At 39.5% G+C, this 26,434-nt stretch overlaps 3 protein-coding genes, 1 long non-coding RNA gene and 2 other non-coding genes across 7 annotated transcripts; 3 read left to right on the top strand and 3 right to left on the bottom strand.

The window, feature by feature from the left end:
- Positions 1-3,698: 3,698 nt before the first annotated feature.
- Positions 3,699-8,546, bottom strand: LOC146681854 (uncharacterized). Its single transcript, XR_014918026.1, has 2 exons — positions 8,009-8,546; positions 3,699-6,063 (listed from the first exon to the last, which is right to left on the bottom strand). It is a non-coding gene; the product is annotated as an uncharacterized LOC146681854 (long non-coding RNA).
- Positions 8,547-8,745: 199 nt separating this feature from the next.
- Positions 8,746-11,778, top strand: LOC146681853 (uncharacterized). Its single transcript, XM_085448582.1, has one exon. The coding sequence runs from the start codon at positions 8,965-8,967 to the stop codon at positions 11,299-11,301; it is 2,337 nt and encodes a 778-aa protein (XP_085304708.1). The 5' UTR covers positions 8,746-8,964; the 3' UTR covers positions 11,302-11,778.
- A 1,601-nt stretch (positions 11,779-13,379) lies between these two features.
- LOC146681852 (5S ribosomal RNA) lies at positions 13,380-13,498 on the bottom strand. The gene has a single exon (XR_014918418.1). It is a non-coding gene; the product is annotated as a 5S ribosomal RNA (ribosomal RNA).
- Positions 13,499-13,854: 356 nt separating this feature from the next.
- LOC146681851 (5S ribosomal RNA) lies at positions 13,855-13,973 on the top strand. The gene has a single exon (XR_014918341.1). It is a non-coding gene; the product is annotated as a 5S ribosomal RNA (ribosomal RNA).
- Positions 13,974-19,998: 6,025 nt separating this feature from the next.
- On the top strand, positions 19,999-23,919 carry LOC146681850 (uncharacterized). 2 transcript variants are annotated; one of them, XM_085449043.1, is made up of 3 exons: positions 19,999-20,185; positions 20,636-20,711; positions 20,835-23,919. In XM_085449043.1, exons 2-3 carry the CDS (start codon positions 20,637-20,639, stop codon positions 22,689-22,691), a joined length of 1,932 nt encoding a protein of 643 aa, XP_085305169.1. In that variant the 5' UTR covers positions 19,999-20,185; position 20,636; the 3' UTR covers positions 22,692-23,919. The 2 variants fall into 2 exon arrangements, with proteins under 2 accessions (XP_085305169.1, XP_085305171.1); XM_085449045.1 differs by lacking the exon at positions 19,999-20,185 and having other exon boundaries at positions 20,318-20,711.
- On the bottom strand, positions 23,904-26,300 carry LOC146681849 (uncharacterized). Its single transcript, XM_085449046.1, has 2 exons — positions 25,365-26,300; positions 23,904-24,872 (listed from the first exon to the last, which is right to left on the bottom strand). Exons 1-2 carry the CDS (start codon positions 26,181-26,183, stop codon positions 24,537-24,539), a joined length of 1,155 nt encoding a protein of 384 aa, XP_085305172.1. The 5' UTR covers positions 26,184-26,300; the 3' UTR covers positions 23,904-24,536.
- Between the last annotated feature and the right edge of the window lie 134 nt (positions 26,301-26,434).

The raw sequence follows: 26,434 nt of genomic DNA, 5'->3' as shown, positions 1-26,434 counted from the left end.
TTTATTTCCATCTTAGTGTCAAGCTCATGTGTCCTTATCTCAGTCTCTGTGTTCGTGCTACTTCTTGTCTTATTTTGATAATCCTAGTCTGTGTTCCCATGTTTGTCCACTCCCGGATCACCCCTCAGTGTATATACTGTATCTGTTTTCCTCTGTCCTTTGTCAGAGTGTCTGTTCACCTACCCCCTGTGTCTCCATATTCCCAGTGTTCAAGGTTTCCGAGTGTTTTCCCAGTTTAGGTTTTCATGGTTGGTTCTGTTTGCTACTCAGCCAGAATAAACAGCTCGCTCTTTTTAAAAGTAGGCTCCAGAATGGATGATTGCATGTTCGCATGTCTTTATGCAACACTGAGTGTGCTGAACTAAAGGTAGGCCTAGTTTCATTTTCATGGTCATTATTATCAAGACAATGATTACGCCTTATTCTGATTATTTCTCCCTTTTGGAGGTGTAACGTTTACATGAGGGGTGTAGGAACATTTCCCCCTAAATATGTTTAGATACATTTTTGTTGAAGTCACAGTTTTTGTCGTATTGATGATGCAGCTAGAATAAGTGCTTTTAAATAAAAGAATAACCATTCAAAGTGCTCAGTGGTGAAACTGTAACTCTTTCAGAGTTTGACAGCTGGACAAGTGATGCCGTATTTAAAGAAACATGAGATGAGTGCAGCATATTATCTGAACAGAGATCATTCAATGAGCAAGAATAAACACTGAAAGAGAAACACTTCACTGTTGATTATCATATGAAGTCTAATGAAAGCTGTTAATCTGTTAATATCCTGTTAATCTGCAAATACAGAACATGTGACTTTAAAGCATCCAGCAAAGTGATAACTGTCCTCTGCCCACTAAGTAGTGACTCTACAAAAGATTATTTTCAATATCATCTTTATATTATATTTAGTTATTCTCCAGCGCAACAATGTAAGGAGCTCTGTGATTGGTTAGGAAAGGACAGACTGGCCACCTGGATTTTTCTTCACTGCACATTGATCCATAGCTTTGCTCTGTAAAGGCTAACAAAGTGCTTTTGCTTTACAAAGACATTCAGCGTCGGTATTCACTCTTTTAAAATGCCACTGAACACTGGAGTGAAATGGAGCCCTGATCCTCAGAGTTTTATTGTTGCTAACATTTCTTATAGATAGCACAGATAGTGCCCCACTGCAGTAATCACTCATGTCTAGATATTCCTGTCAAAAAGGAGTTTTTCCTCCCCACTGTAACATGGCAAACATAGCAAACGGATAAACCAGCTGAAGCTTCAGACAGCCGTCAGACAGTGAAACACTGCCATCTGCTGGACTCCAATAACAAAGACGCTGCTTTGACGGGTGAGGGAGTTTCAACAAGTCTGCAACGACTCAAGCATCAAACTACAGAACTATTATAGCGGACATGGTGCTCTAATGACTGCTTCATTAACGCAGGTCAGAAAGGATCAAACATATCAATAAATTATAAAACACAAAACGTCTCTTATTGCCCAGGGCTCAGGAAGTGAGTGTGTTCCTTATAGCCTATTAAACCTTAGCAGGTTATTTTGATGTGTTACAGATGAAACAGCTATCCAGTAACATTCAGCTACAAAAATGCTTTTTTATAATTACTTTTTTACAGCTTCGTATTGTAAGATGGTGACAGATGTACCCTTAGGCCCCCTCCTTGATTCAGAGAGGGTCTTTCCCTTTTCACGTAAATGGCCTCCTTGACTCCGCCCTCAAACCAGCGTTCATTGCAGTTATTGTTGACAATCACATTGTATCGTGTAACCATCCAGCTCACATATTCAATGTAAATGATTTGTTGAACTCAAGACATGATGAATGTTCCTGCATTAAAACACATCCAGCCTAGTGTTCTCACTCTCCCTAAATGGATCTGTTACATTAGTGATATGTGGGAGTTGTGTTTCAGTCTTTTCCACATGAGGACATTTACATTTAGTTTTTGCTTTACTGATGAGTGGCTGGTTAACCTGCAGTGGTTGAAGTATGTGTCGGTCGTCTGGAAGAGTAGGTGTAGAAGACGTCTTTAATGAATGTAATGCTCTGAAGGTGTCAGTGATTACTGTGAATTCATTATAAAAGTGGATTTCAGTGAATAAAGACAGGCCCTCATGGTGAAGCTCAGGAGTCCATAAAGTGTAACAGGAGAGCTGTGTCATACTTTCAGAGATTTTACATGAGCCAGTCTTTCAAAAAATACATAAATAAATAATTCATTCATTCATCCACAGAAAACACAATGCTCATATCTGAAAGTAAACTCTGATATATATCCCCGACTAGCGTTACTACTAAATAAAGGCTAAATAAATGACTAAATATATAAAGACACTCTCCAGAAGAAGAAGTTAAAGGGATTTTATTTATTGTACAAGCAATATCTTCATAAGAATGACAAATTCTGCAGACATATTACCTTCTTACTGAACCTGTATAACTCACACACAGACGTGTCTGCTGCTTATCTTTGTTCAAACATGATGTTTTATCTTCTCTTCAAAACACATTACTCATCTTTCTGGCATCGTGTTACATGAAAACACCTGCATTCTACCTGTGTCATTGTACCACAAAGACAATGATTGCAACACTGTGCTTGCAAAATAGAAGAAATAAGACGACCAGCAAATACATCAAAGATGGTAAAAGTGATTCCATCTTTGTGTCTCCTCCCATTGTTTCCCCAGTCTGTCTAGTTCCCATATTCCCAGGACACCGCTGGACAACAAGTGGGTATTCCAAGACTGAGAGTCAGCCAGAGTTGGCAAAAGATCAGACATTCTTAAGTAGAAGTAAAAATACTATTGTTCCAGTGAAAGTTAAAGTACTGATTCAACTTCATTACTCAGCTAAAGCAAAAAAGTACAGGCTCGAAGCGCTTACAGAGAAAAGCATACAACAGAATGCTGATGGCGGCAGTAACACACACTTGGAGGAGAGGCTCCAGCCGTCCATTCCAGCCCTATCCCTAACATTAACTCTAACCATAACTTTAACCTTAACCCTATCAGGTCTTGTTTTACAAAGCGATTCATGATTAGAACAAAAAACACATTTACACATACTGATGATTTGTCACATAGCATCGTTACCTGTTGGGATGAGAACGTGTTGTTTCCAGAGCACCACAAATTGGGGTGTCTGTAGCTCAGGTAGAGCAGGAAACCTACTAATCAGAAAGTTGCTGGTTCAATGCCCCTCTGCTCCAGCCTGCATGCCAAATATCCTTGGGCAAGATGCTAACCCCAAGTTGCTCTCCGATGCATCCATCGGGAGGATGAATGTTAGATAGAAAGCACTTACAGAGAAAAAGCATAGAAAAAAGTGAGTGCATGAATGAGGCAAGTTGTAGAGAGTAGAAAGGTTTTATACAAGAACCAGTTCATTTACCGTTATATTTTAGTTTCATTTTCAGTTCTGTACTTTTTACATGTAATATTGATTCATTAGATTGACTACATGTATTAGACCTAACTTGCTGACAGCAAATTTAAACGACCGTAATAATTTATTTTCAGCGTCTGAAATATTTATTTAGTTTGTTTTTTGTTTTCTTTTTGGCTCCTGATATTAGTCAACTACTATTTGTCAATGTTGAACTAATAATGAATCTAAGAACAGGTATTTGTCACGGTTGGCCAGCGTCAACCGTGGGGATGTGAGGAAGGAGGAGCCAGGCACGGAGCTCTGAATGCAAGCAGTGCGTTTATTTACAGTGAATGGAAAATAACAATAAATCCGCAGTGCGTTCCCGACTCCCGTGAAATGTCCTCTTCCCAGTGCTAGTGTTCCTTGTCTCCGCTCCTCAGTGTCTGAGCACCCCGTGCTCGCTGCCCTCTCGTCTCCACGCTTCTCCTGGGGAGATAACAAACAGGCAGCCGTAAGACACATACAATGCGGCAGACTATCCGTACTGACTGGCCGAGAGACTAACGTGAAGTCACGCAATGATCCAGCGTCAGAGAGAGCGCCACCGCATTCTTAAGTAGCTCCTCCGACAAGGCTTGATCAGCTGTGTGATGGTCTTCAGGTGTGGCCAACCACCTGGCAGGGCCACACCCACCAGGCCTGAAGGTGCCTGTAAACAGGTGCTCTCAGAAACGCCGGCATCCACACACACACACACACACACACACACACACACACACACACACACATGCTTGTTAAAAGCAAACTCTCATATAGTTTTTAATGTGCTTCTTTCATTACAATGACTAGATAAAGAATGTGGCACTGTCTCTATTTAACACTGGCTACCCCAAAATGTTTCCAAACCTTCAACCGTAACTTTCACTGAGAGATTTTTAGATACGGTTATTGAAGCTGTGGGATTAATTTTTTAAGTAACACGAGACGAGAGGCAGCAGCATACACACAGAGCATCAGTGATAGAAAGCTAGGCTAACATAGGGTAGCTACCTGTTCAAGGAGAAACATGTATAGGCCCATCTCAAGTGCCAGTGAACATCTAAATGATTCAGGGAAGACTTTGGAGAAAGTGCTGTGGGGAGATGAAACGAAATTATGTGGCTTTAACTGACCTTTTGAAATAGGAGTGTGATGCAAAAAATAGCATCCCCGCAGTCAAGCAGAGAGATGGAAACATTATGATGTGGGCTACAGGACGACTTAGTCGGGGTTCCAAGCAGTCAGGAAATGTGACAGCGTCAGACTGCAGGCCACGGATTGGCTTGTCAGTCGCGGCACTCAATGAGTCATGAGACGGTGTCTTTCACTAAAATCAAAACTGCAGTTTTTTTAAAACCCTGCAACAAGGCAAATAGCTGCACAACACCGTGGTTTCCAAGTGTGACAAAAAGCCACAGATACATCATCGCTGCGACGTCTTCCTTTGTTGTGGCATTCGTGTTGCTCATAAATGACAACATGGACATCGGGCCGCTTTGCTGTAATGACCCCACGCACATTAGGTGGTACTTGATTGTAATGGAAAATGAGTCACAGCAAGCTGATCTGAGTATGTACTAATGGAGAAGTGCTATAAGATCACGGAGTGGTCTAGTCAGTCTCCAGACATCAGTACTGTAGAAAATCTGTGGAGGGAGCTGAAGTTTCAACTTTCCAAGTGGCAGTCAAGAAACTTACAGGATTTAGAGAGTTTCTGTAAGGAGCAGAGGGTTAATGTTTGTGTGTCCTCACTGTAAAGACTGCAGGTTACTGGAGCGTGTCGTGTCATGTTTCCTGTTGCTCTGAGGTGCATCCAACAAATACACAAATCATTTACCACTAATAATAACACCTCCCCCACTTAAGTGTGTTCAACAGGAAGCTAAAGACTGGTGCTGTTAAAGTGTTCAAAAAACAGCAGGAGCTCGGTGTGAGGCCACAGTGGGCCAAAAAACACAAGATGACCTCCAGCAAGGACAAAATGTATCTGGACGTCTCTGTGAGCATCTGTCTCACTGTGTAAGTGTAGCACAGTGTCTGTGTGTGCATGGCTGGGCAAGAGAAACAGCACAACTGAAAGCCAGCACTCAGACGAGGACCCGGTGCATCGTCTGTCTCATCTCAGCCAGTTTACTTACAAACTCTTTAAGTTTGAATTTTAAAGCCGACAATGTGCACAGGGCAGTGATATTTCAAATGAAGGTAAACTATTCCAATCTCTGCAGCCCCAATTGTGTATCACACACACACTAAGTTCTCCTCCTGCCTTCAGCCCAACCGTTGAGCGCGATGACAAATAGAGCCGCAGAATTTTGCTGCTGTGTAATTAAATTGAGACGTGGGGTCAAAATTCCCACCTAGATTGAGTGAGATGAAATAGAAATCGGCTCTCCTCTAACTGACTTTATAGAAATAATCACATCAGCTGCATTTATAACTGTTATTAAATAACAGCAGCACACGAGAACTAAAGTGTAATCCCAGCACATTTCGCTTCGCTTGCACTGATTCTTTAGAGATGACGACCGTGGTGGGTAATTAAGGGCAAACAATATACAAGTGGCGTGAAAAATGGAGGCTGCATTACCTTTCCAAAGCTTCCTTTCCCGATGGCCCGCAGTATCTGGAAGTGGTCAAAGTTTACTGTGGAGAAAATGAGAAGCAGTTAGTGAGAACGTGTCAGTTTGAGCTGAGCTATAAAACAGGGAACATGACATGTACAGCACTGTGCAAAAGTCTTGAGCCATCCCTCATTTGCTTCCAGGGATCCGGACTTCCCTGTAATCTTTAAAGTGGTATTAAGGAATAGCTCTCCAGGCTTTTTAAAGTGTTTCTGATTTTTAATCCAGGGCTTGTATTTGACCACTTTTTGTCTGTTAAGACCCTTCACACTAATCTCTGAAACATTCAAACATAAACAGACACCTAAGTCACGGAAAGGACCACAAAACTTAACAAAGAACCAATTTTAAATTGTATCTGTACACATTTACTTGCAGCCTATTGCAAAAAAACAAAACCCCACATCATTTGTTCTCACTTCTTTAGTTGAAGAATGCAGTTAATAACACCGTTAACACAGACTGACCTGGCAAAACACGAAAAAATAAGGGGGTGGTTCAAGACTTTTGATCGGTACTGTATGACAAATGCAAATGTGCACTTCACAATGTATCGCTGCACTTCGGCAGTACTGTGCAGATTAAATGTTTTTTCCTTCCCGATGCATGTGAAAGGTTAAGACTTACATCTCCAAATGTACTGGAACTGATTTGAACCAGAGGACTCAGCCACACTGTTACTATGTACTGCATAAACACGTTTACCGATGAAGGTAAAGCAGACACTGTCCTGACTGTGTGGCTAAATTTTGTGCTGAAAGCATCAAATCAATTGAATATGATTAACTTGCTATGAGAGGTTTTTACTCCAAGTGTGACTTTTTCTGGCTTCATACACCTTTCAGGGTCAAATTCAAGCACTTTGTAAGCACGTGTAATGTCCATTTTCAACATTTTCCAGCACATTACCATAAAAAGGATGCATATTTCACTTCGCATCACCTGAGTAAGACCACGTGAAAGGCCAAATGAATAAGTCTTCTCATCAGATATTGATGCTTCTTTCTTATGTGACACAAAAAACAGGAGGAGACAGATCTTTGCTTGTGTTGTTTTTTAAGTTCATTCATTCAAAACTAACTGTAAGACGCTTAACTACATTGCAGTCTGTGTTATTGTTGTAGACCTAATTATCACCTTTAAAGTGTTTGTGCTAATAACATCATGTAGAGTAAGACAGGCATAGAGAACAGCACTGACTGGGAGAGGCTTTGAACACATGACATACTCAGATCAATTCAACACTTTAGACTTTAAAAATGCACAAGCGTCTTTCAAAAACCCATTTATTTAATCTATCATCATTGATATTATTATGTACAGTTAGAATGTACTGTTCATCTCCCTTAAATAAACAGGCAGCCTTAAAGTGTGAAATAGTCACTTGTCTACTGTCTCAGTGGCTGATAGTGCCCCACAGGCCTCAATGTCAGCTCGAAGCCATTATGTTTCAATTGTTTAATGATAAACAGATTTTGAATGAAAGCGAGGAAACTTCGCTAGCACAAAAAAGTGCCTATTCTTTCTTCCCATATGGTTCAGTCATATTACCGTCATTTCCCCCTAAGCTGTTCCCAAAGACACCAGGTTAATACTTGAAAAGGCTGCAGCGATACACAAAAATATCATCAATATTCTGTTTACTTGGTGACAACGTCGCTTTTAGCCTTCAATCAGAAAGCCTGACGTTGGCTAGTTAAGCATCGGGCTAACGTTTAACGCTTTCACTTGAGGGAAGTAACTCGTATTACTGCTACTGCTGTGTAATCTTGGTTCAATTCACAGCATATTCTACAAGTTACCCTGCAATAACTAACTGTTAGAATAGCGCCACCGTATTGTATCGCACTGAGTGCACTTCAATCCTTTATCCCGCGAGTTTGCTAGCTAGCAAAATAATAATACCAATTTTAAACAAATAACATGTGTAACGTACACACTCGAGAAAATTATTTACTAGTACTTACGCAACTCCCCCGTTGTGAAAACGTACAAATCCTTCTTGTATTTTTCGTTTTCCAGCAAACACTCATTAAAACGGCCTCCAGGCACATTAGCGCACTCACCCCCGACTGATCAGGGAGGGGGTGGGGGGTCACACACTGAAACAGACTAACGTGCAGAGGTACAGCCCAGGCAGAGAAATGTTAGACTTTGCGACTCGTTTTATTTCTCTATCTGATAAGAAAACTATTCAATCAGATAGTTCTTTGTGGTGAATGAAATACGGTTACAGTTTCAAGAAGTTTTAAGCACCAAATCCGAAATCCAAGCACTGCAATATTAAAATCCAATTCAATTTCTTGTTTGCTCCGAAATCTACGACATGACTATATACAGAAAAGCTTGACGTGGTATGCAAAAAAACCCCGAAGACAATACAAATACAAATACATGAACAAAAAATGTTTTAACTGTCAGTTATGTCATTTTAAAATTTTCCAAAACTAACATTTTCTTTGATTGACTGATATTAAATTGATTAGGGTCAAGTTTACTGTGAACAATATTACACAAACAAGCACGTGTGTGCGCATGCGCACATATTAGAATCCCTTCGATCGCTTCTCATATGTGCGCATGCGCACATATTAGAATCGCTTCGATCGCTTCTCATATGTGCGCATGCGCACATATTAGAATCGCTTCGATCGCTTCTCATATGTGCGCATGCGCACATATTAGAATCGCTTCGATCGCTTGTGACGTGATAACTTTGCTTTGATCCTTTCTGACGTCATAACTTTGCTTTGATCCAAAACCTATAAATAGAAGCGCTCACCTGTTACTTTATGCTTAACGGACGTTGACCTGCAGCAACTAAAACCCTTTTGAGAAGTTTTGAGAGCAATTTACGAGAGAAACCAAAACAAGTTCAGTTTTGTTTCTCACCAATTCACAGCGCAAACAGACACATTACACCATGTCAGCCAACCCATCCTTCGGCTCAGATGAGCTTGGAATATCTAAAGGGACCATTTTGGGAGATCACCACATGGTGGAGGCTTTCCTTGGAGAAGGAAGCTTTGGTGTTGTAACCAGATGTCGCGATACAAAAAACAACAAAACTGTTGCTGTTAAAGTCAACAAGAGCGACCCTGAAATTCTGCTCCAGGCAAAACTGGAAATTTTCATCCTGGAGCAGCTACGACGCTTGGATCCAGACAGGTGCAACATTGTGGAATGGAACGGCTATTTCCTCGATGGAGAGCGCATTTGCCTGAATTTTGAACTCCTCGACCAAAGCCTGTCAGACTACATAGGGGACCGGAATAACCAAGGTCTCCCAATGAGAGAAATCAGGCCAATTTTGCATCAGCTCGCAAATGCTCTATTCCACCTGGGTTCTGTGGGAATAGTGCATGCTGACCTCAAACCTGTCAACATCATGGTTGTGAACCGCAGTGAGTCTCAAGTCAGAGTCAAACTTATAGACTTTGGCATCGCATGTAACACCTCTGCAGTGATTCCTGGTGACTGTGTGGGGACAATTGGTTATTGTGCACCTGAGATTATGCTTGGCACTCCATATGATGAAGCAATTGACATGTGGTCTCTAGGGCTGGTAGCTGTGGAGCTTGCTACAGGGGTGCCTCTCTATCCTGGGGAAGACGATTATGACGTTTTGAAATTCATAATTGAAACCCAGGGTCAGCTACCAGATCATCTCCTAGAGTCTGGCTTGTACACTGACAGCTATTTCATCGAGGATAACCACAAGGAACAGCGCTGGACATTTAAGACCCCAGAACAATTTCAATATGAGACAGATTATCGATCCAAGGAAACTCGATCGATAAAACTTAAGTGTCTCGATAACCTCGAACAACTGCTGAAAGTTAGGCGAGGACCGGAAAATGGCCAATCATTATTTGTAAGGCTAATCAAAGAAATGTTGGCCTTGGATGCAAATCAGCGCATAACACCCTCGGAGGTTCTGAAGCATCCCTTTTTCCACCCTGGCCTCTCAAGGACAACCCCCTGCACTGACATGAATAGTACAGGGGGAGAACTCCTTGTGCTCTCTCAGCAGCCTTCAAGCTGGAAAAGTCATGGATCGCAAAAATTCAGCTGCAGTTTCCAAAACTCAGTTGAATTTCCTCAAAAAGGAGACATCAACACCTCAGCCAACCCATCTGCCTCTGAAGATGATCTTCAAATAACGGAAGGGACCATTTTAGGAGATCACCACGTGGTAGAGGCCTTCCTTGGAGAAGGAGGCTTTGGTGTTGTAACCAGATGTCGCGATACAAAAAATAACAAAACTGTTGCTATTAAAGTCAACAAGAGCGACCCTGAAATTCTGCTCCAGGCAAAACTGGAAATTTTCATCCTGGAGCAGCTACGACGCTTGGATCCAGACAGGTGCAACATTGTGGAATGGAACGACTATTTCCTCGATGGACAGCGCATTTGCTTGAATTTCGAACTGCTCGACCAAAGCCTGTGGGACTACATTGGGGACCGGAATAACCAAGGTCTCCCAATGAGAGAACTCAGGCCAATTTTGCATCAGCTTGCAAATGCTCTGTTCCACCTGGGTTCTGTGGGAATAGTGCATGCTGACCTCAAACCTGGAAACATCATGGTTGTGAACCGCAGTGAGTCTCCCGTCAAAGTCAAACTCATAGACTTTGGCCTCGCATGTCCTGCTTCTGCAGTGATTCCTGGTGACTGTGTGGGGACAACTGGTTATTGTGCACCTGAGGTTATGCTTGGCATTCCATACCACGAAGCAATCGACATGTGGTCTCTGGGGCTGGTAGCTGTGGAGCTTGCTACAGGGGTGCCTCTCTATCCTGGGGAAGACGATTATGATGTTTTAAAATTCATAATTGAAACCCAGGGTCAGCTACCAGATCATCTCCTAGAGTCTGGCTTGTACACTGACTGCTACTTCATCGAGGATAACTACAACAAACAGCGCTGGACATTTAAGACCCAAGAACAATTTCAATACGAGACACATTATCGATCTAAAGAAACTCGATATATAAAACTTAAGCGTCTCGATGACCTCGAACAACTGCTAAAGGTTAGGCGAGGACCGGAAAATGGCCAATCATTATTTGTAAGGCTAATCAAAGAAATGTTGGCCTTGGATGCAAATCAGCGCATAACACCCTTGGAGGTTCTGAAGCATCCCTTTTTCCACCCTGGCCTCTCAAGGAGAACCCCCTGCACTGACATGAATAGTACAGGGGGACAAAACCTTGTGTTCTCTCAGCAGCAATCATCGTTTGGGTGGCCAGAATTCTAGGGGAGCTAGAAATTCTTGTGGAAAAAAAGCCCAAAACAATAACATCAACAAAAACAACCAATGAATGTGGTCTTAAACTTGGGCACAATTTGGCTTGAAATCCATCAACTAATCTCTCAATATTCAAAGCGGAGCAGCAGACAACTTACCATCACATCAGTCCTTCAATCAGACCTACAACAAACGTCTTCAGTCTCTCACCCCAACCGGTCGCAGCAGATGGCCGCCCCGACCTGAGCCTGGTTCTGCCGGAGGTTTCTTCCTGTAAAAAGGGAGTTTTTCCTTCCCACTGTCGCCAAAGTGCTTGCTCATAGGGGGTCATATGATTGTTGGGTTCTCTGTATGTATTATTGTAGGGTCTACCTTACAATAATACATACAGCCTTGAAGTGACTGGTGATGTGATTTGCTGCTGAATCAATTCGGAACTAATTGGAAATCTGGATATTAATTAAATAAACCTGCTTTGACCATCAATTAATTGTTCTTTGAAATTCTTTATAAATATATAAATATAGTGCCACTCTTCTACTGTTTAAATTGCAACTGTTTCAAACTGACTAATTTATTCATACACTTGAGCATAAACACACGCACAGTAAATGGCCTGTATTTGTACAGCGCTTTACTTAGTCCCCAAGGACCCCAAAGAGCTTTACACTACATTCAGTCATTCACACATTCACACACACATTCACACACTGGTAATGGCAGCTACATTGTAGCCACAGCTGCCCTGGGGCGCACTGACAGAACATTGCAGAACCTTCAGCACCTCGTATGAAAAATATTTGACTGTGTGTATGCTTTTAGCGCTGTTTGGATTTGAGAAAATCTAAAATAAATTGAAATTTGTCTTTAGAAATTGTTTTATACATTTCAGTGGTATATTATGCATACAATAGGACATCTATTTAGATTTACATCTTCCACAGAAAAAACTGCACATTACTGAAACTTAGTATACTGGACTTTGTTGTTGTCCCACACAGGTTCAATTTCGAGTGGTAGATGGCTCAGTGCTCAGTCAACCAAGATTTTATGATAGTGGGCACAATGAGGTAGATAAGCTGCTTGTAAACAGTACTTTTATGCTCTCTTTTTCCATTTGGATAAGAAAGAAAGAACCAGGAAACAAAGGCAAACAAATAATCTCTGCCTTTATCCCAGATTCACATTATAGGAACAGCTGCTCAATGACCACTGTAGTCTTTGCTTACTGCACTTTTATCTACATCTATGCAAAGTGATCCACTACACCTACTTTTACAGTTAAATCCTTTTATGAGCACTCATGCCATTTTAATCTGAGTTTCTACTCAAATACAATCAGTAAAGAAAAACACAGTCTGTGACGTTTGTTTTGAAGGAAAAGGTATTCCCTGCAAATGTTTATCTGTGTGAGACTATTCAGAAAACAGTAATTTTCAGCTACTGTATAGCTCTGTGTAAATAATCATTCTGTACATTCGATAATCTTTAATCCTACAACTGTTTACAACTTGCATAGTTCCCATTTCTGTATAGCTGTATATCCCAGATTCTGTAAAGTTATTTATTTCATATTCTGTATAGTTTTTCATATTTATATCCTGTTCATATCCTGTACATAGCTTGTACTCACTACAGCCTGTACATACTTATAGTTATAGAATATTCACAACATACTTCATACCGTGTACATTATAACATACCATAATAGACCCATTTCTGTAATATACTCACATATCTATATTATTGCTAATATATATTGTAATATATCTATATCACTAAAGAACTTCTGGATGGATGCAAACTGCATTTCGTTGCCCTGTACCTGTGCATGTGCAATGACAATAAAGTTGAATTCTAGTCTATTCTATTCTATTTTGTTTTATAGGTGAGACACTTGGCCTCTTTTTTCCTTGTTCTACGTTTGTCTTTTGTCCGATTACTCTGGAACACAAGATGGAAAACTGATATTCTCATGTTAAAAATATAGAAAAAGGATTTTATCACCCATAAATGTTAACTTCTCATGCCTCTTAGCACAAGCAGGAGCAGAAGCGCCCTCTGCAGTTTGTGTGTGGGAGTGAAAAAGCTTACAGCACCTGGTATTCCCAGGCGGTCTCCCATCCAAGTACTGACCAGGCCCGACCCTGCTTAGCTTCCGAGATCAGACGAGATCGGGCGTGTTCAGGGTGGTATGGCCGTAAGCGAAAGCAAAGCTGTGAAAAAGACCTTTTATTGGTGGCAAATGTCTCACAGTTTGATCTATATTATTGTGCTAAACTTCATATGTTACAGCGACAACATGCAAACCTTCGTTATTAACTGCAGCTTCAAATTGAGCTGCAAAAATGCTTTTCCCGCAGTAACATCACGATAAGAAGACATGTTCGTTGATTACAGCACAGTGTTAAAGTGACAGAGAGCACACGGTGTGTTGGGTCGATTTGGAAGTCCAACATTTTTGTCGTTTGGACATTTTAACTTAAATATAGAAAACAAAAACGTAAGCGTGTATGTGTCATTACAGCATGTATAAAAACGCCGTTTCTGAGCTGACCTTTCGCTTACGGCCATACCACCCTGAACGCGCCCGATCTCGTCTGATCTCGGAAGCTAAGCAGGGTCGGGCCTGGTCAGTACGTGGATGGGAGACCGCCTGGGAATACCAGGTGCTGTAAGCTTTTGCACTTCCACACACAAACTGCAGAGGGCGCTACTGTTTAGTAAGAAACTTCATGACCTCTCTTCTAATTTTTTGCTTGTGTACCGTTAAAAAATTAAAACAACAATCATCTCTGCAGCTTATTGGAGACACCTTTGTGATTCTGTTGTAGAGCAGAGCAGAGGCAGACATTTGATACACCCGGGGCTTAGCCCTAAAGGGTAGTATGCATCTGGGACTTGGGGGGTGGGGGGGAAGAAATGACTGAAAGATTAATTGGCTCTGTTTTGAGTTCATATTCATATAGGGAAAAATATATCACATGTGCAGGACACCTTAAAGTAGTTTTTTAATTAAGCAGCAAGGCAGAACGAAGTCGGGGCTGTATCAAGACACGAGGACTAAACCCCAATTCAACCAGACCCAGAACTGATCCGGAATTAAAACAGGACTACAACAGTTCAAAAGCAGGACTACTTAGGATTTAACCAAGACAGAACCAGAATCAGAGCTAGATGATAGTAGCACTAAAAATCATCATAGACCTGCACTACACTTGTTTTTTAATTCTACCAAAGTACAATATTTAGATTCAGAAAAGTTTAGATAATTATTTAACCTTGTTGTGCAAACAAGCCTGCAAAAGTTAATAAATATAGAATTTGAAAAATAACAAACCTAAAAAGAAACACTAGGTACGAGATACATGAGGACCTATGATACGCTGATACTTTTGGTAAACAACCATTTGACTAACATGTGTGTCTCACCTGCTCTTGTTCATCTCTGTTCTGTCCTCTCTCTCTCTCCCTCTCTCTCTCTCTCTCTCTCTCTCTCCCTCCCTCCCTCTCTCTCCCTCTTTGTGCTGACAATCAAACCAAACACCAACATCATCAAATATACAGTTGAAACCAGATATTTACAAACTCTTCAGATAAAAACAAAAACACTTTTTTAATTGTAACATCAAATCAGACTAAATGTTTATTTTTTATGTTGATAAATATAAAAAACATATTTGTTAACTTTAAGAGTAAAGAGAGAAACTGTCTGTATTTCTTAATTGTAAATGGCACCAAATTGTATTCAAATTGAGCCACACTTATGGAGCTCCACAATTCTTTTCCAGGTGTTTTGGTTGACATCTCTTGATGTTCCCATGTCACAGAAACAGGCTCTGTGTTTTGACTTATATGCATCCACAGGTGTGCCACCAACCTATCAGAAGCTTCTTCAGCTCAGAATGGAATCGTCTGGAGTTTTCTTATTAATTAACAATAAACTTAGTGTATATGTGCTCCTAAATTTGGTGAAAGTGATAAAAAAGAGACAGCTCTCTCTCTTTAACTAATTCAAAATATATTTCAATATTTATTTATGCAAAACAAAACAAGTTTACTCTAAATTGATGTTGTACAGTAAAAAAATGTTCTTGTGTTTTCCATAAAGTGTATGTAAATATCTGGTTTCAACTGTGAATGTACTGCTGTGTATTGAAATTCCTTTTGTTTTGCATAGAAATATACTGAACAACATACAAAGCATAATATATAAAATAACATCTACCAGAGTTTTTCTTTGAAAGAAGCTCCTTATGTCCAGTCTTGTATATCAGTGCATAACTGAAACCGATTTATTTAGCCGTGGAGGGAAACAACTGAAAATATGAAATAAACACACATGTAAGCTGAGACTCTCTAAAGAAACAGCATTGTTGTTGTTCGGCTTTTCATTTCACCTTTTGTTGATTCACTTGAAGAGCAAGTAACGTAATATGGGTCAAGTGATCAGTTTGATATCAATCTTTTGTGATGCACCGTCATATTTACATTATTTGTACAGTACGAATGATTTCCTTTGGAACCTGGTCAAACTTCAGTTCTCTGTCTGCCTCGCTGCGCTTCTCCAACAGCGCACTCGCAGGCAGCAGCTGCCCCGCCCCCTCGCTCAGTGCCTGAGCTGGGATCATACCAATATTAAGGGGAAAAGTTCACAGCAAATGTCTTTAGTGGCAGGAAGGATCGATTCTTCACCAATAGTGAATGACTTTTTAGCCTTAGCAATACGGTTAGCCACCAAGTATGATGCTCTCAGTGCACTTGTATTTGTTGTTGTGGAGGCCCTCAGTAATGGCTTCTGTCCCTGTTGTTCCTGCTTTTTTCTTTTAAACTAGTCCAAAGGCTTGTTTTTTAATGTCTCCAAGTGACAAAGCAGTTTTGAAGGCTTCATTGCCTCATTGGAGAGCTGGTCTCCACATATATTATGCAGAGCGGGCTTGGTGCATGGGAATCACTTGTTGCAATATATCCACTTGTTGTCTGTTAAATGCAGCTTTCTTTTTCTTAGTAGTTGTCATAGACTCTTCTTCTGTCTCCTCACTGGGCCTTTTTTCCTTTGCAAAGAAACCCTCCAAAGACATCTGTTTTTTACTAATTTTGCTAGTTTGTGGGTTTAATATTAACTAATGTATCTTGACATGCGTCAAGAGTCAGTCATAGACTGAAGTAACTGAGAGAATTCAGTCTTTTTCCAAATAAAACACTGTTCAGAGTCGGATAATAAATAAAACGGAAATAATGTAAGTTATTTATTTTTTCTGTGCGGTACGAGCTTCAACTCTCTTGACCCGGTACCAAACGACTCAAGGCCTGGTACCGGTCCGTGGCCCGGGGGTTGGGGACCGCTGCTATAGACTACAGTGTACGCTCTACACCTACTTACTGGTTTTTGTTGCACCAGTCTGCATCTCCCAATTACTTTGTGTGTTTCGCTTACAGCTCCGCACCACCCAGGCGGCAAAAAATGTGCATGTTCTTTGTGATCTCGTAACCAATGCCCTCTGCCGTCAAAGTCGAGAATTAGTTAATGGGCATCATGTGACTAGTGGAAGCCAGATCCTTTTATTTAGCAAAATTGGGGTTATTAGTTAAATGTTATTGTTGAGGGGCACAGACAGCACATGTACACAGATTAAAAAATAGTAATGCCTCAAGAACAGGGCTTTTGGGACGTCCAAGAGGAAAGGGGCAAATGCTCAAGCCCCCTCCGTTATGGCAACGACGTTTAGACGTTTAGAAAAGTCTTAGAAATGAATCGCATGCCAAAATGAAAACAAAAAAATTGGATGACATTAAAAACAAAAGAAACAAGAGACAGGGCGCTGAATAAGAACTTGTCAGCTTGTGAGTCTTGTAACTGGTGATGCTCCAAATGTTAAAAAATAAATATATAAAAACCAACAAACACCAAAAAGTGACATTTATTATATGCTTATTCTGTGATCAGATAAAAAATATTTTATTAGAAGCAAGCTGGATCTAAGAGATTATTTCTACACAGCATCCTACAGTCAGTACAATTAATATGTCGGTATTGGTGGGATGAATATAAAATTCCCTCATCAGAAGGAAATAATAGTTTTATGTTATTTCATGTAACATGTGAAGAAATACAGGTTGATCACATGTTAAAAAATGTATATACTTATTGCTAAGACAGACTCAAATAAAAACTTATAATGAAGAAGACATTTCCAGCGACGTTTAGTTAGAGCTGATGCTAAATGTTGCTCTTTTGTTATCTCAGAAATGTATATTTGTGGGTACAGAAGTAGAGCGCATGGGGATTTTTCCTATAGTTGCATTATTGGATTCAAAGGTCATTTCATCACCACAATAGTGCACAGGTAACTTTCCTTCACATTTGACCACAACTATTCTGTTAGTGAGAAGTGTGCCTTTATACTGACATTTGGGTTTCCTGGCTGCATTGTTCTTTAGGTCACATCTAACAATGCGAAACTTTGCTACACTCTTTGTCGTGCCATTCGTCTGATCATATCTTCCTTGACCGTTACAAATGGCTTTGACCTGTTTGTAATCACTGAGGATGAATGTGTTAACATCCTTACATTTGTTTCGATCAGCATATATTTTCTTTTTTTTCATTTCTGTATCACATTTTTCACGCTCATCTTGGCATCTACATGCTGTCGTCTAAACTTTTCATAATTTGTTTCATTCAGTCGCTTCTCAATTCGGTTGGGTTGAAGATTGGCTGGTTTTGAGAGTCCAGTAACAAAGGGCAGCACAAGCAGCAAACAGGTAAACATGATCCTCATTGTTTCCTGGAGAGAGAAAAACAGGAACATTTTCCAGATCAAGAATTTAATGCAACAAAAGCGTCATCACTGTAGTGGCAGAAGTAAGTATTTGATCCCCTGCTGAATTTGTAAATTTGTTCCCTTATGAAGAAATGAACAGTCTCTATTTTTTGTGGATGTTTTATTTTACTGGAGAGAGACATGAACACCAACAGAAAAAAAACACAATACATGATTTCTTTTCACTGATTTGCATATAATTGAGTGAAGTAAGTTTTTGATCCTCGACAACCCAACAAGCGTTCTGTGGCATGAACTGAGCCCACTTTGTTTGGAGGAAGAGAAATGCTGAGTGTAACCCACAGAACATCATCCCCACTGTCAAGCACAGAAGTGGAAACATTATACTGTGGGGCTGTTTTTCTGCCAAGGATACAAGACGACTTCACCACACTGAGGCGGCCAGTAGATGGAGCCATGTACTGCAAAATCTTGGACAAGAACCACTTTCTCTCAGGCAAAAGACTGAAGATGTGTCATCGATGGGTCTTCCAGCATGACAATGGCCTAAAACATACCACTGATGCAACAAAGGTGTGGCTAAAGAAGAAGCACAAGGACATGGAGTGGAGCTAAGGCAGTCTCCAAACCTCAGTCCTGAAGAAAATCTGTGGAGGGAGCTGAAGCTTAAAGTTACCAAACAGCAGCAAAGAAATCTAAAGAATTTAGAGAGTTTGTGGAAGGAGGAGTGGAAAAAAATCCCTCCTGAGATGTGAGCAAACCCAGTGACCAACTACAAGAAACATATTACCGCAGTGCTAGGCAATAAAGGTTTCTCCACCAAGTACTAAGTTGTGTTTGAGATCAAATACTTACTTCACTCAGTGACATATAAATCAATTCATTTATTTTAGCAAATACATTTTTTATTCAATTTTGGTTGATATTCTGTCTCATTACATCAAAATGAAAATACTTTAAAAAAAAATTAGAGACTGATTATTTAATATAAGTGAACAAACTTACAAACTCAGCAGAGGATCAAATGATTATTTCCCCCCAGATAATAGCTTCTTTTTATGACCAGCTTTTCTCTTTTTTGTCTTTTTGAAAAGTTGCTGGCCAACAAAGTTTTATTCATTTATTCAAAATAAAAAATAAAAATAATAATAATAAAAAAGTTTTATTCATAGATGTTTTTTGCATTAGATAAATTTGCAAACTGAACTCCACGCTTCCAGAACCTCTCAGTTTGTTCTGGTTTCTTTATTGACTTATATAGAAACCCACATAAGTTTGTTTAACTTATGTAACAAATGAATAAAGCAACTAAATTTAAGTAAAAGGATAATTTTAGTATTTCTGATCCATTCTTTACAGAATTTTTTCAAATCATTTTCAAACATTCAGATTTGTCTTTTATTTTCTTGTTAAACCTCATAAACGGTGAACTAAAAACCCTGGAGTATGGTTAGAAACGTTGATATTTTAGTCTGAAAAGGAGCATGTTTCGCTTTCTGGAAGCGTTTATGTTGAAACTGGAGCACTAATCAGTACTTCTCCACACCTGTGGTGCACGCGCTGCGCAGACCCCGTCGGGTATGCGCTGCAGAGCATGCGCGCCAGAGGAGGGGGCTGACTTACTTGAGCAGGAAGCGCGGACTGAGAGACAAGTCGAAAAGAAAAGACGGAAGATTATGGAAGCCCGTTTCCGCCACTAAAAAAAAAAAAAAAAAGATCCATAACTCGAAATTTCGAGTTATCTTTCTCGAAATTTCGAGTTATTTTCTCGAAATTTCGAGTTATTTTCTCAAAATTCGGACTTATTAACTCGAAATTTCGAGTTATTAACTCGAAATTTTGAGAAAATAACTCGAAATTTCGAGAAAGATAACTCGAAATTTCGAGAAAATAAGTCGAAATTTTGAGAAAATAACTCGAAATTTCGAGTTAGCGCTGCCAATAAGAAATCTACGTGGCTGATGTCATTTCCTTGTTACCCGGAAGGATATGGCGCAAAGGGGTGCGCACTCAAAACTGGATCGTGTCGTGAGCTGCTGTATTAACAACAAATGGCGCCAGGTTCTTCACTTTTGAATGCCTTCCTACAAATGATAACTGGATAAAAGGTATATAAAAACAGTGTGACAGCGATTGTTACATACAAAGTTGAACAGAATGCAACGTCAGGGTTAACCAAAGGTACCTATAAGGTTTCTGTTACACGCTAATGACACCTGTTACGTCTGATGAAACAGACGTTTTGCTGAAAGCATGCGTAATAAGTATACAGCACTGTATAAAACAAAATCACAAATCACCCAAAACAGGGAATATGACTGACAACTATATAAATAAGGAACAAAACCAATAAAACTGTAACCAGACAACTGAGAAAATGTGGGATTGACTGTATTGTGACGCTGATTGTAGTTACAGTGCAAATGGACACTTAAAAATGCAGTTCCCACTTCTCCACCATAGTCAGAGCTCATAATGTAGGTAGGCACAGATACTTTGACGATAATATGGTGGCTTTATTTTAATTTTGTAATTTTAATTTACATCCTTCCTTACAGCATGGGAGACTTGACTGAATTCTTGAAACAAAGAGAAGTCTCTGAGGAAATTATACAGACCTTGGAGAATGAGAAGGTACTTAATTCCAACAAGATACTGGTTGAAATGCAACTTTTCCTCATTGTTCTTAAGTTAAAAATAGAATTGTATTTTCAAGGCTGGTTGTTTCAATAAATTAAATTATTTTTCCATCTTTAGATTGATGCCAGTGTCATAAGTCTAATGACAGATGAGGAGCTGAAGACTTATTTGCCATCATACGGTGATCGTCTAGCAGTATTTGGATTTTGCAGACGGAGGGGCAGCAGCCGCAAGTCAGCGCTTTTTGAACGGCTGAAATCCAAACTGTCCAAAAGAAAATTATCTGAAGAGGATGGCAGTAGCACACGGCAAGAAGAACATTCCCAAACAACCCATAAAAGAAATGCTCTGAAGAGAAATAGAAAAATAGAAATAGGATGGATGCATTATGATGAAGACACTGAGGTTTTCAAGCAGGTTAGAGCTAGACGAGGAGGAGGAACAAGAAAAATAGACATCTGCAAGGATGCCAAGAAAAGGGACATATTACAGGTTGCAACAGGCCTGTTCTTTCCAGATGGAGGAAACATTCAGGGGCCCTTAACAGATTTTGACTGTGATCTGAAGGATTATCAAGAGATGATAGTCGATGATGCATTGACAGTAGGAGAACTTTATCATGTCACAAAACTTAATATCCTCAGGTTCTACCTCACCACAAAGAAAAAACAAAATGACAGCCTTCAGAGCTCCAACCCAGGTTTGCATCCATCTTCAGAAATTGAAGCGAGTCCTCAAAACCAAACCTCTTCTTTTACTGTCACTACAGTCCAAACATCTGCTCCATTTGAAACAATCAGCCATGATGTGACATACATTGAAGACACTCCAAACGATAACCTTCCACAATCTTCCACGCAGTCTCTAAGCGCTAACACTTCTCACAGCAGTGACATTATTTTTGTTGGCCCCTTTTCTGACAGTGAGCCAATAAATTTGGATGACACCCTGATTTTTTCTCCACAACCTGGTCCATCCAGTGAGAGAGTGAGGAGAGTAGTGGTGGTCCACAGAGGGCAGGTAATGTCAGAGCTCATTTCACATTTTAGTGATAAGGACCTTGAAGATGTCGACATCAAAATCCAGGTCTTACTGCCTGATGGAACACCTGAAATGGCCCATGACGATGGGGGAGTTGTGAGAGACTGTCTTTCAGAATTCTGGAAAGAATTCTATGACCAGTGCACCACTGGAAACGTTTACAAAGTGCCCTTCTTAAGGCATGATCTTGGGCAACCGGAGTGGGAGAGTGTGGGCAGAATCATTGCATTTGGATGGGTTAGAGAGAAATATCTGCCTGTGAAAATTGCACCTGCCATTCTGGAACAAGCTGCCTTTGGATATGTAAAGAGTGATATTGTGGAGAATTTCCTTAAGTTCATGCCTGACTCTGAGCGTACAGTGTTAGAGGCGTGGCGATCAGACTTTAGCACCGTGGACCAAGAAGAACTTATAGACATACTTGATAACCACAGCTGCAGAAAGATACCAACAGCCTGCAATGCCACTGAAGTCCTATTGGAGCTTGCACACAAAACACTTGTCCAAGAGCCTGCCTATGTTATTGAACAGTGGGCAAGAACACTCAGCACTGCATGGGAAAGCCTTTGTGATCTATCTTCAGTTTATGAAACCCTCCAACCAACTCTGAGAAAAGTTCTCAAGTGTCTCACTTTCCCTGAAACAATGACGGCTCACCAGAAGCTGATTCAGAAATATCTAACTACATATGTGAAGAATGCTGAGAAGGAACATTTGTGTTTGTTCCTCAGGTTTTGCACAGGTTCAGATTTACATCTGGGAAAGAACATCATCATTGGGTTTAACGAACTGAAAGGTTTCCAGAGACGACCTGTGGCACACACATGTGGGTGTGTACTGGAGCTGTCGATAAATTATGACAGCTATCCTGACTTCAGATCGGAGATGAACAGTGTGTTGGAATCAAATGTGTGGGTTATGGACATTATCTAAAGGTTTGATTCACGGACAATGGCTTAAAAGCCATTGTTGTTTTACAACAGATTATATTTGAGTTGTGAACTAAGACTAAAGTGTTCCCATGTGAATGTCACAGCAAAGGTTTCAGGTGTTTAAAAACTGAGTTCCAAGAAAAAGTATTTGGTGAAATACCACTGTAATGCAATTTGAGGTACTTCTTTGTGTTTCTGTGTTTTCCTATTACAACTGAGGCAATATTTTTCTAAACACTTGTGAAATGCATTTCCGCAGAGGTCTCAGAGTGGCAGTCTGGAGACCATTTATAAGCATTCCCATTTCCTCAGTCAGCATGTGTGCATGTGAACAATGAAAGCAGTTTTTCCACCTTTTATTCATTTTTTCTATTATTTGAATCCAAAATCAACTTTAAAAAATGCATTAGGTTAATTTTAATTTGTCAAATTTTATTAATGTAATGTCAAAAGATGACATGTATTGTAGTGGTTCACCAGAAAATTAGAGATTGAGACCCCTGCAATATGTAGTGTATAGTACATGTAGGAGATATATGCAATATCTCCTACATGTTTTATCATCGTGCACACATTTTACAGTTTACAAGTCAGGTTTTACTTTATCATTGTATTTTATTACAGTTATGTTTGTACAGTTCTGTTTAGCCATCTGGGTTATGGTGACTTTTGCTAAATTGAATGGCCATAAGGCACACCTATATGCTTTTATTTTGGATTTCTGTGAAATCAGCAATTGCTTAGCTGAAGGTTGATTTTTGGTTGGCTTTTCCTGATTTTTGTAATGGAAAAAAAACCCTGTGTATCATAGCCCCCTTTTTCAAAACTACATAGCCGATGGGGTAGTTATTTAAAAGATATTTTCCTATATTTCTGTTTTCATGTTTGAGCCTAATGTATTTGCTTCATAGTGGTTTTAGACCACACGTTCTTATTCTTTAATTGTAGGATATTGTTATCAGATCTTGCCATATTATCCTCAATCTCTTTTTATTGTCCCATTCTTTTTGTATTTTTAATAATAATTGAACTTTTGCAAAACATATTGCATATTTTTGTTGAGTGTATTATCGTACTTTTTCCAAGTCTTGTGCTTGCAATTAGCTTTTTATAAGAATACTTTAAGGTTTTTTGTGTTACTGTAAATACAGTACAGTTATTTTGTTTTAAGACAAGATGATGGCAAAAGATCTGTGTTTTATAATAAAGTGTTCAATGAGACAAATTACATCTTTAATTTTGGTAATTTCTGGGTTTTTATTATTCTGAGGCGCAATCCGAAAAAAAAAAAGGTCCATAAATCTCACTCAGTTAGGTTATCCATATGCTAAAAAATATATAATTATACTGCCCATAATCAGGAAAACAGTCAGTATATATAAAAAGTCTCAGCAGTGAAAAAAATGACAGTGAAAATTTTTTTTACTGCTACATAACCAGATATTTCAAAACATCAATAATTACTCAAATAAAAAGAAAGATGAAAAAGCATATTTACAAAAAGTTGAAATCATAATTCCAAGGTGACATGCGCTGCATATCCTCCAAATAGCAGGTCTAACAGACATTATGTTTACATATGTTTTAATAATAAGGCTTTTAAAACAAAAAATTGGTTTGTTAATTGAAATAAACCATCCAAAAAAAAAAAACAACCCTCCAAAAATTAAATACAATTTTTATAGCCTTTTTCAATTGGCCCTGTTCGTGAAATACATTTTCAGGCCCTCAAAACCCATGTATGTGTGCCCCAAAAACGACAACCATCCAAAAATTAATAACTCATAAAAGTTTACAATTTAAATATGAAAATACAGAATTAAAAATGCATAACGATGTCTAACCTTTAAGGCAAAAGCTCCAACTCAGTAAGCATCAACTGCCTTAGCTTTACATACAGATCCACTGTATGAAACACATCATCTGAGAAGTCCAGGTTATGTTCTGACATGAGTTCTACACAGAGATGAAAGACATCCTCTTCACATGGAAAGTCTTTGAACACACATTCTTCAAGGCAGGCTTCAACTTTGTCCATATTGACATGTTTGAGACAGTCCCTCGCGCCATAAATGTCTGGGAGGGCATACATAAAAGATGGTCGGCCATGAGGACTTCGGGAGTTGTGGACTGGGCGCATTCTGTGGTCATTCCAGGCCAAAGCAACTTCATTTAATTCTTCCTAGATGAAAACAAAATGAACAAAAGAAACATTTTCAGGCATACAATATGAAAATGTTAATGTACAAAAGCACAACTAACTTCTACATTGATTTTCTTAGCTTACACACCATTAATTTAGCTTTGAGCTACATTAATGATATATATCCATATATATACACACACATACCTATACACACACACACACACACACACATCATGAACAGACAGATACTTATTTACTTAGTTTTGACCCACCAAAAATGCTAACCGAGTACAGAGAGAGGCCTAAACACATAAATAATCAATGTGTTATAATGTATAATTGTGTTCCTTGATATATATGTGGAATTTTTTTTTTAACAAAACAGTTAAAAAAAAAAAAAAAAAGCACTACTTTTCACGTGTACTTTAATATATCTGATGTTTCTATAATATACAAAGGCCGTGTGAGTTGTTACAAATTAAACAGTTACAATACATGTCGTTTACACAATCACCTATGTAAACTCACCTGTATAATGTGAAGAAAACAGAACTGGACCAATGATTTGTCCAAGAAAGAGTCTGAGAAGTGGCCATCCTCTCTTAGTTTGTCAAATAGTTCAATCCAGTACTGGATACACTGGCTTCGTAAGATTAGCCACCATCTTTCAATGCGTTGATTTCCTGTACTTGCTCCAAATATGACGTGCTCTCTTTCTGGTTCATTGTCTGTAAAGTGCAAAAATCGTTGCATGTGAGCCACATGGACGTTTTCTGTTCCTAGATCTAATCTCACTCGATCAGGGCAACCACCTTGTTGAATCACGGCATCCATGAAGTAGCCAGCAATTACTCTCGGGTCATTATTTGTCTTGTAAGCGTCTAGCCATATTATACTCCTTGAAAATCCGTCAATGCATCCACTGATTGCAATCCCAAATGGCTTCAGTTTATCGTAGCCGTCGATATGCCACACATAGTTGGGGCCTCTGCTATGATACACTCGCCTCCGCAGTCGTCTACGTGACCTCAAATCCACACCTTCTCCATCGAATAAACGGAGCAGAAGACGAACGGTTTCTCTGTCAGTAACAATGCCATTCATCCAACACTTCTGGTGCATCCAACGATACCCATGACACTGTCCTGAGGTTGCCAATTGTGCTTGTATAAAAGCTGCCACCTCTCCCACCTCTGTTTTGTTCTTTCTGCGCCAAAGTCGGTTGTTGTGTAAAATCCTTTCAAGTGTACGGAGGCTGATAGTAATGCCATGTGATTCAGCTAATAACGCAAGAATCTCCTCATTTGTGAAGCCACGCTTAAAATACTCAGCAATTTGTGAATTCATGATCCGTATCTATAATTAGCATTTCTGTAGCATTTGTAGCTGAGGGCTTCAGCTTCCGGGTAACACGGAAATGACGTCATTCACATAGATTACTGATTGGCAGAGCTAACTCGAAATTATGAGAAAATAACTCAAAATTTCGAGTTATTTTTCTCATAATTTCGAGTTATTAAGTCGAAATTTCGAGTTGCTAAGTCGAAATTTCGAGAAAATAAGTCGAAATTTCGAGAAAATAAGTCGAAATTTCGAGA

The sequence above is a fragment of the Copadichromis virginalis genome, linkage group LG23, assembly GCF_057382275.1.
Source record: "Copadichromis virginalis isolate Kocher_CV1m ecotype Utaka linkage group LG23, C_Virginalis_male_GT1.1, whole genome shotgun sequence".
Taxonomy (NCBI): Eukaryota; Metazoa; Chordata; class Actinopteri; order Cichliformes; family Cichlidae; genus Copadichromis; species Copadichromis virginalis.
Note: the sequence above shows the minus strand (reverse complement) of the source record. Positions and strands in the feature narration are given on the sequence as shown.

Excerpts from the sequence above, each read along its gene's own strand:
- LOC146681849 (XM_085449046.1), bottom strand. The coding sequence starts at position 26,183 with ATGAATTCACAAATTGCTGAGTATTTTAAGCGTGGCTTCACAAATGAG. Across the intron at positions 24,873-25,364 it reads GTTTTCTTCACATTATACAG|GAAGAATTAAATGAAGTTGC; the intron begins GTGAGTTTACAT and ends GTTTTCATCTAG.
- LOC146681853 (XM_085448582.1), top strand. The coding sequence starts at position 8,965 with ATGTCAGCCAACCCATCCTTCGGCTCAGATGAGCTTGGAATATCTAAA.
- LOC146681850 (XM_085449043.1), top strand. The coding sequence starts at position 20,637 with ATGGGAGACTTGACTGAATTCTTGAAACAAAGAGAAGTCTCTGAGGAA. Across the intron at positions 20,712-20,834 it reads AGACCTTGGAGAATGAGAAG|ATTGATGCCAGTGTCATAAG; the intron begins GTACTTAATTCC and ends TTCCATCTTTAG.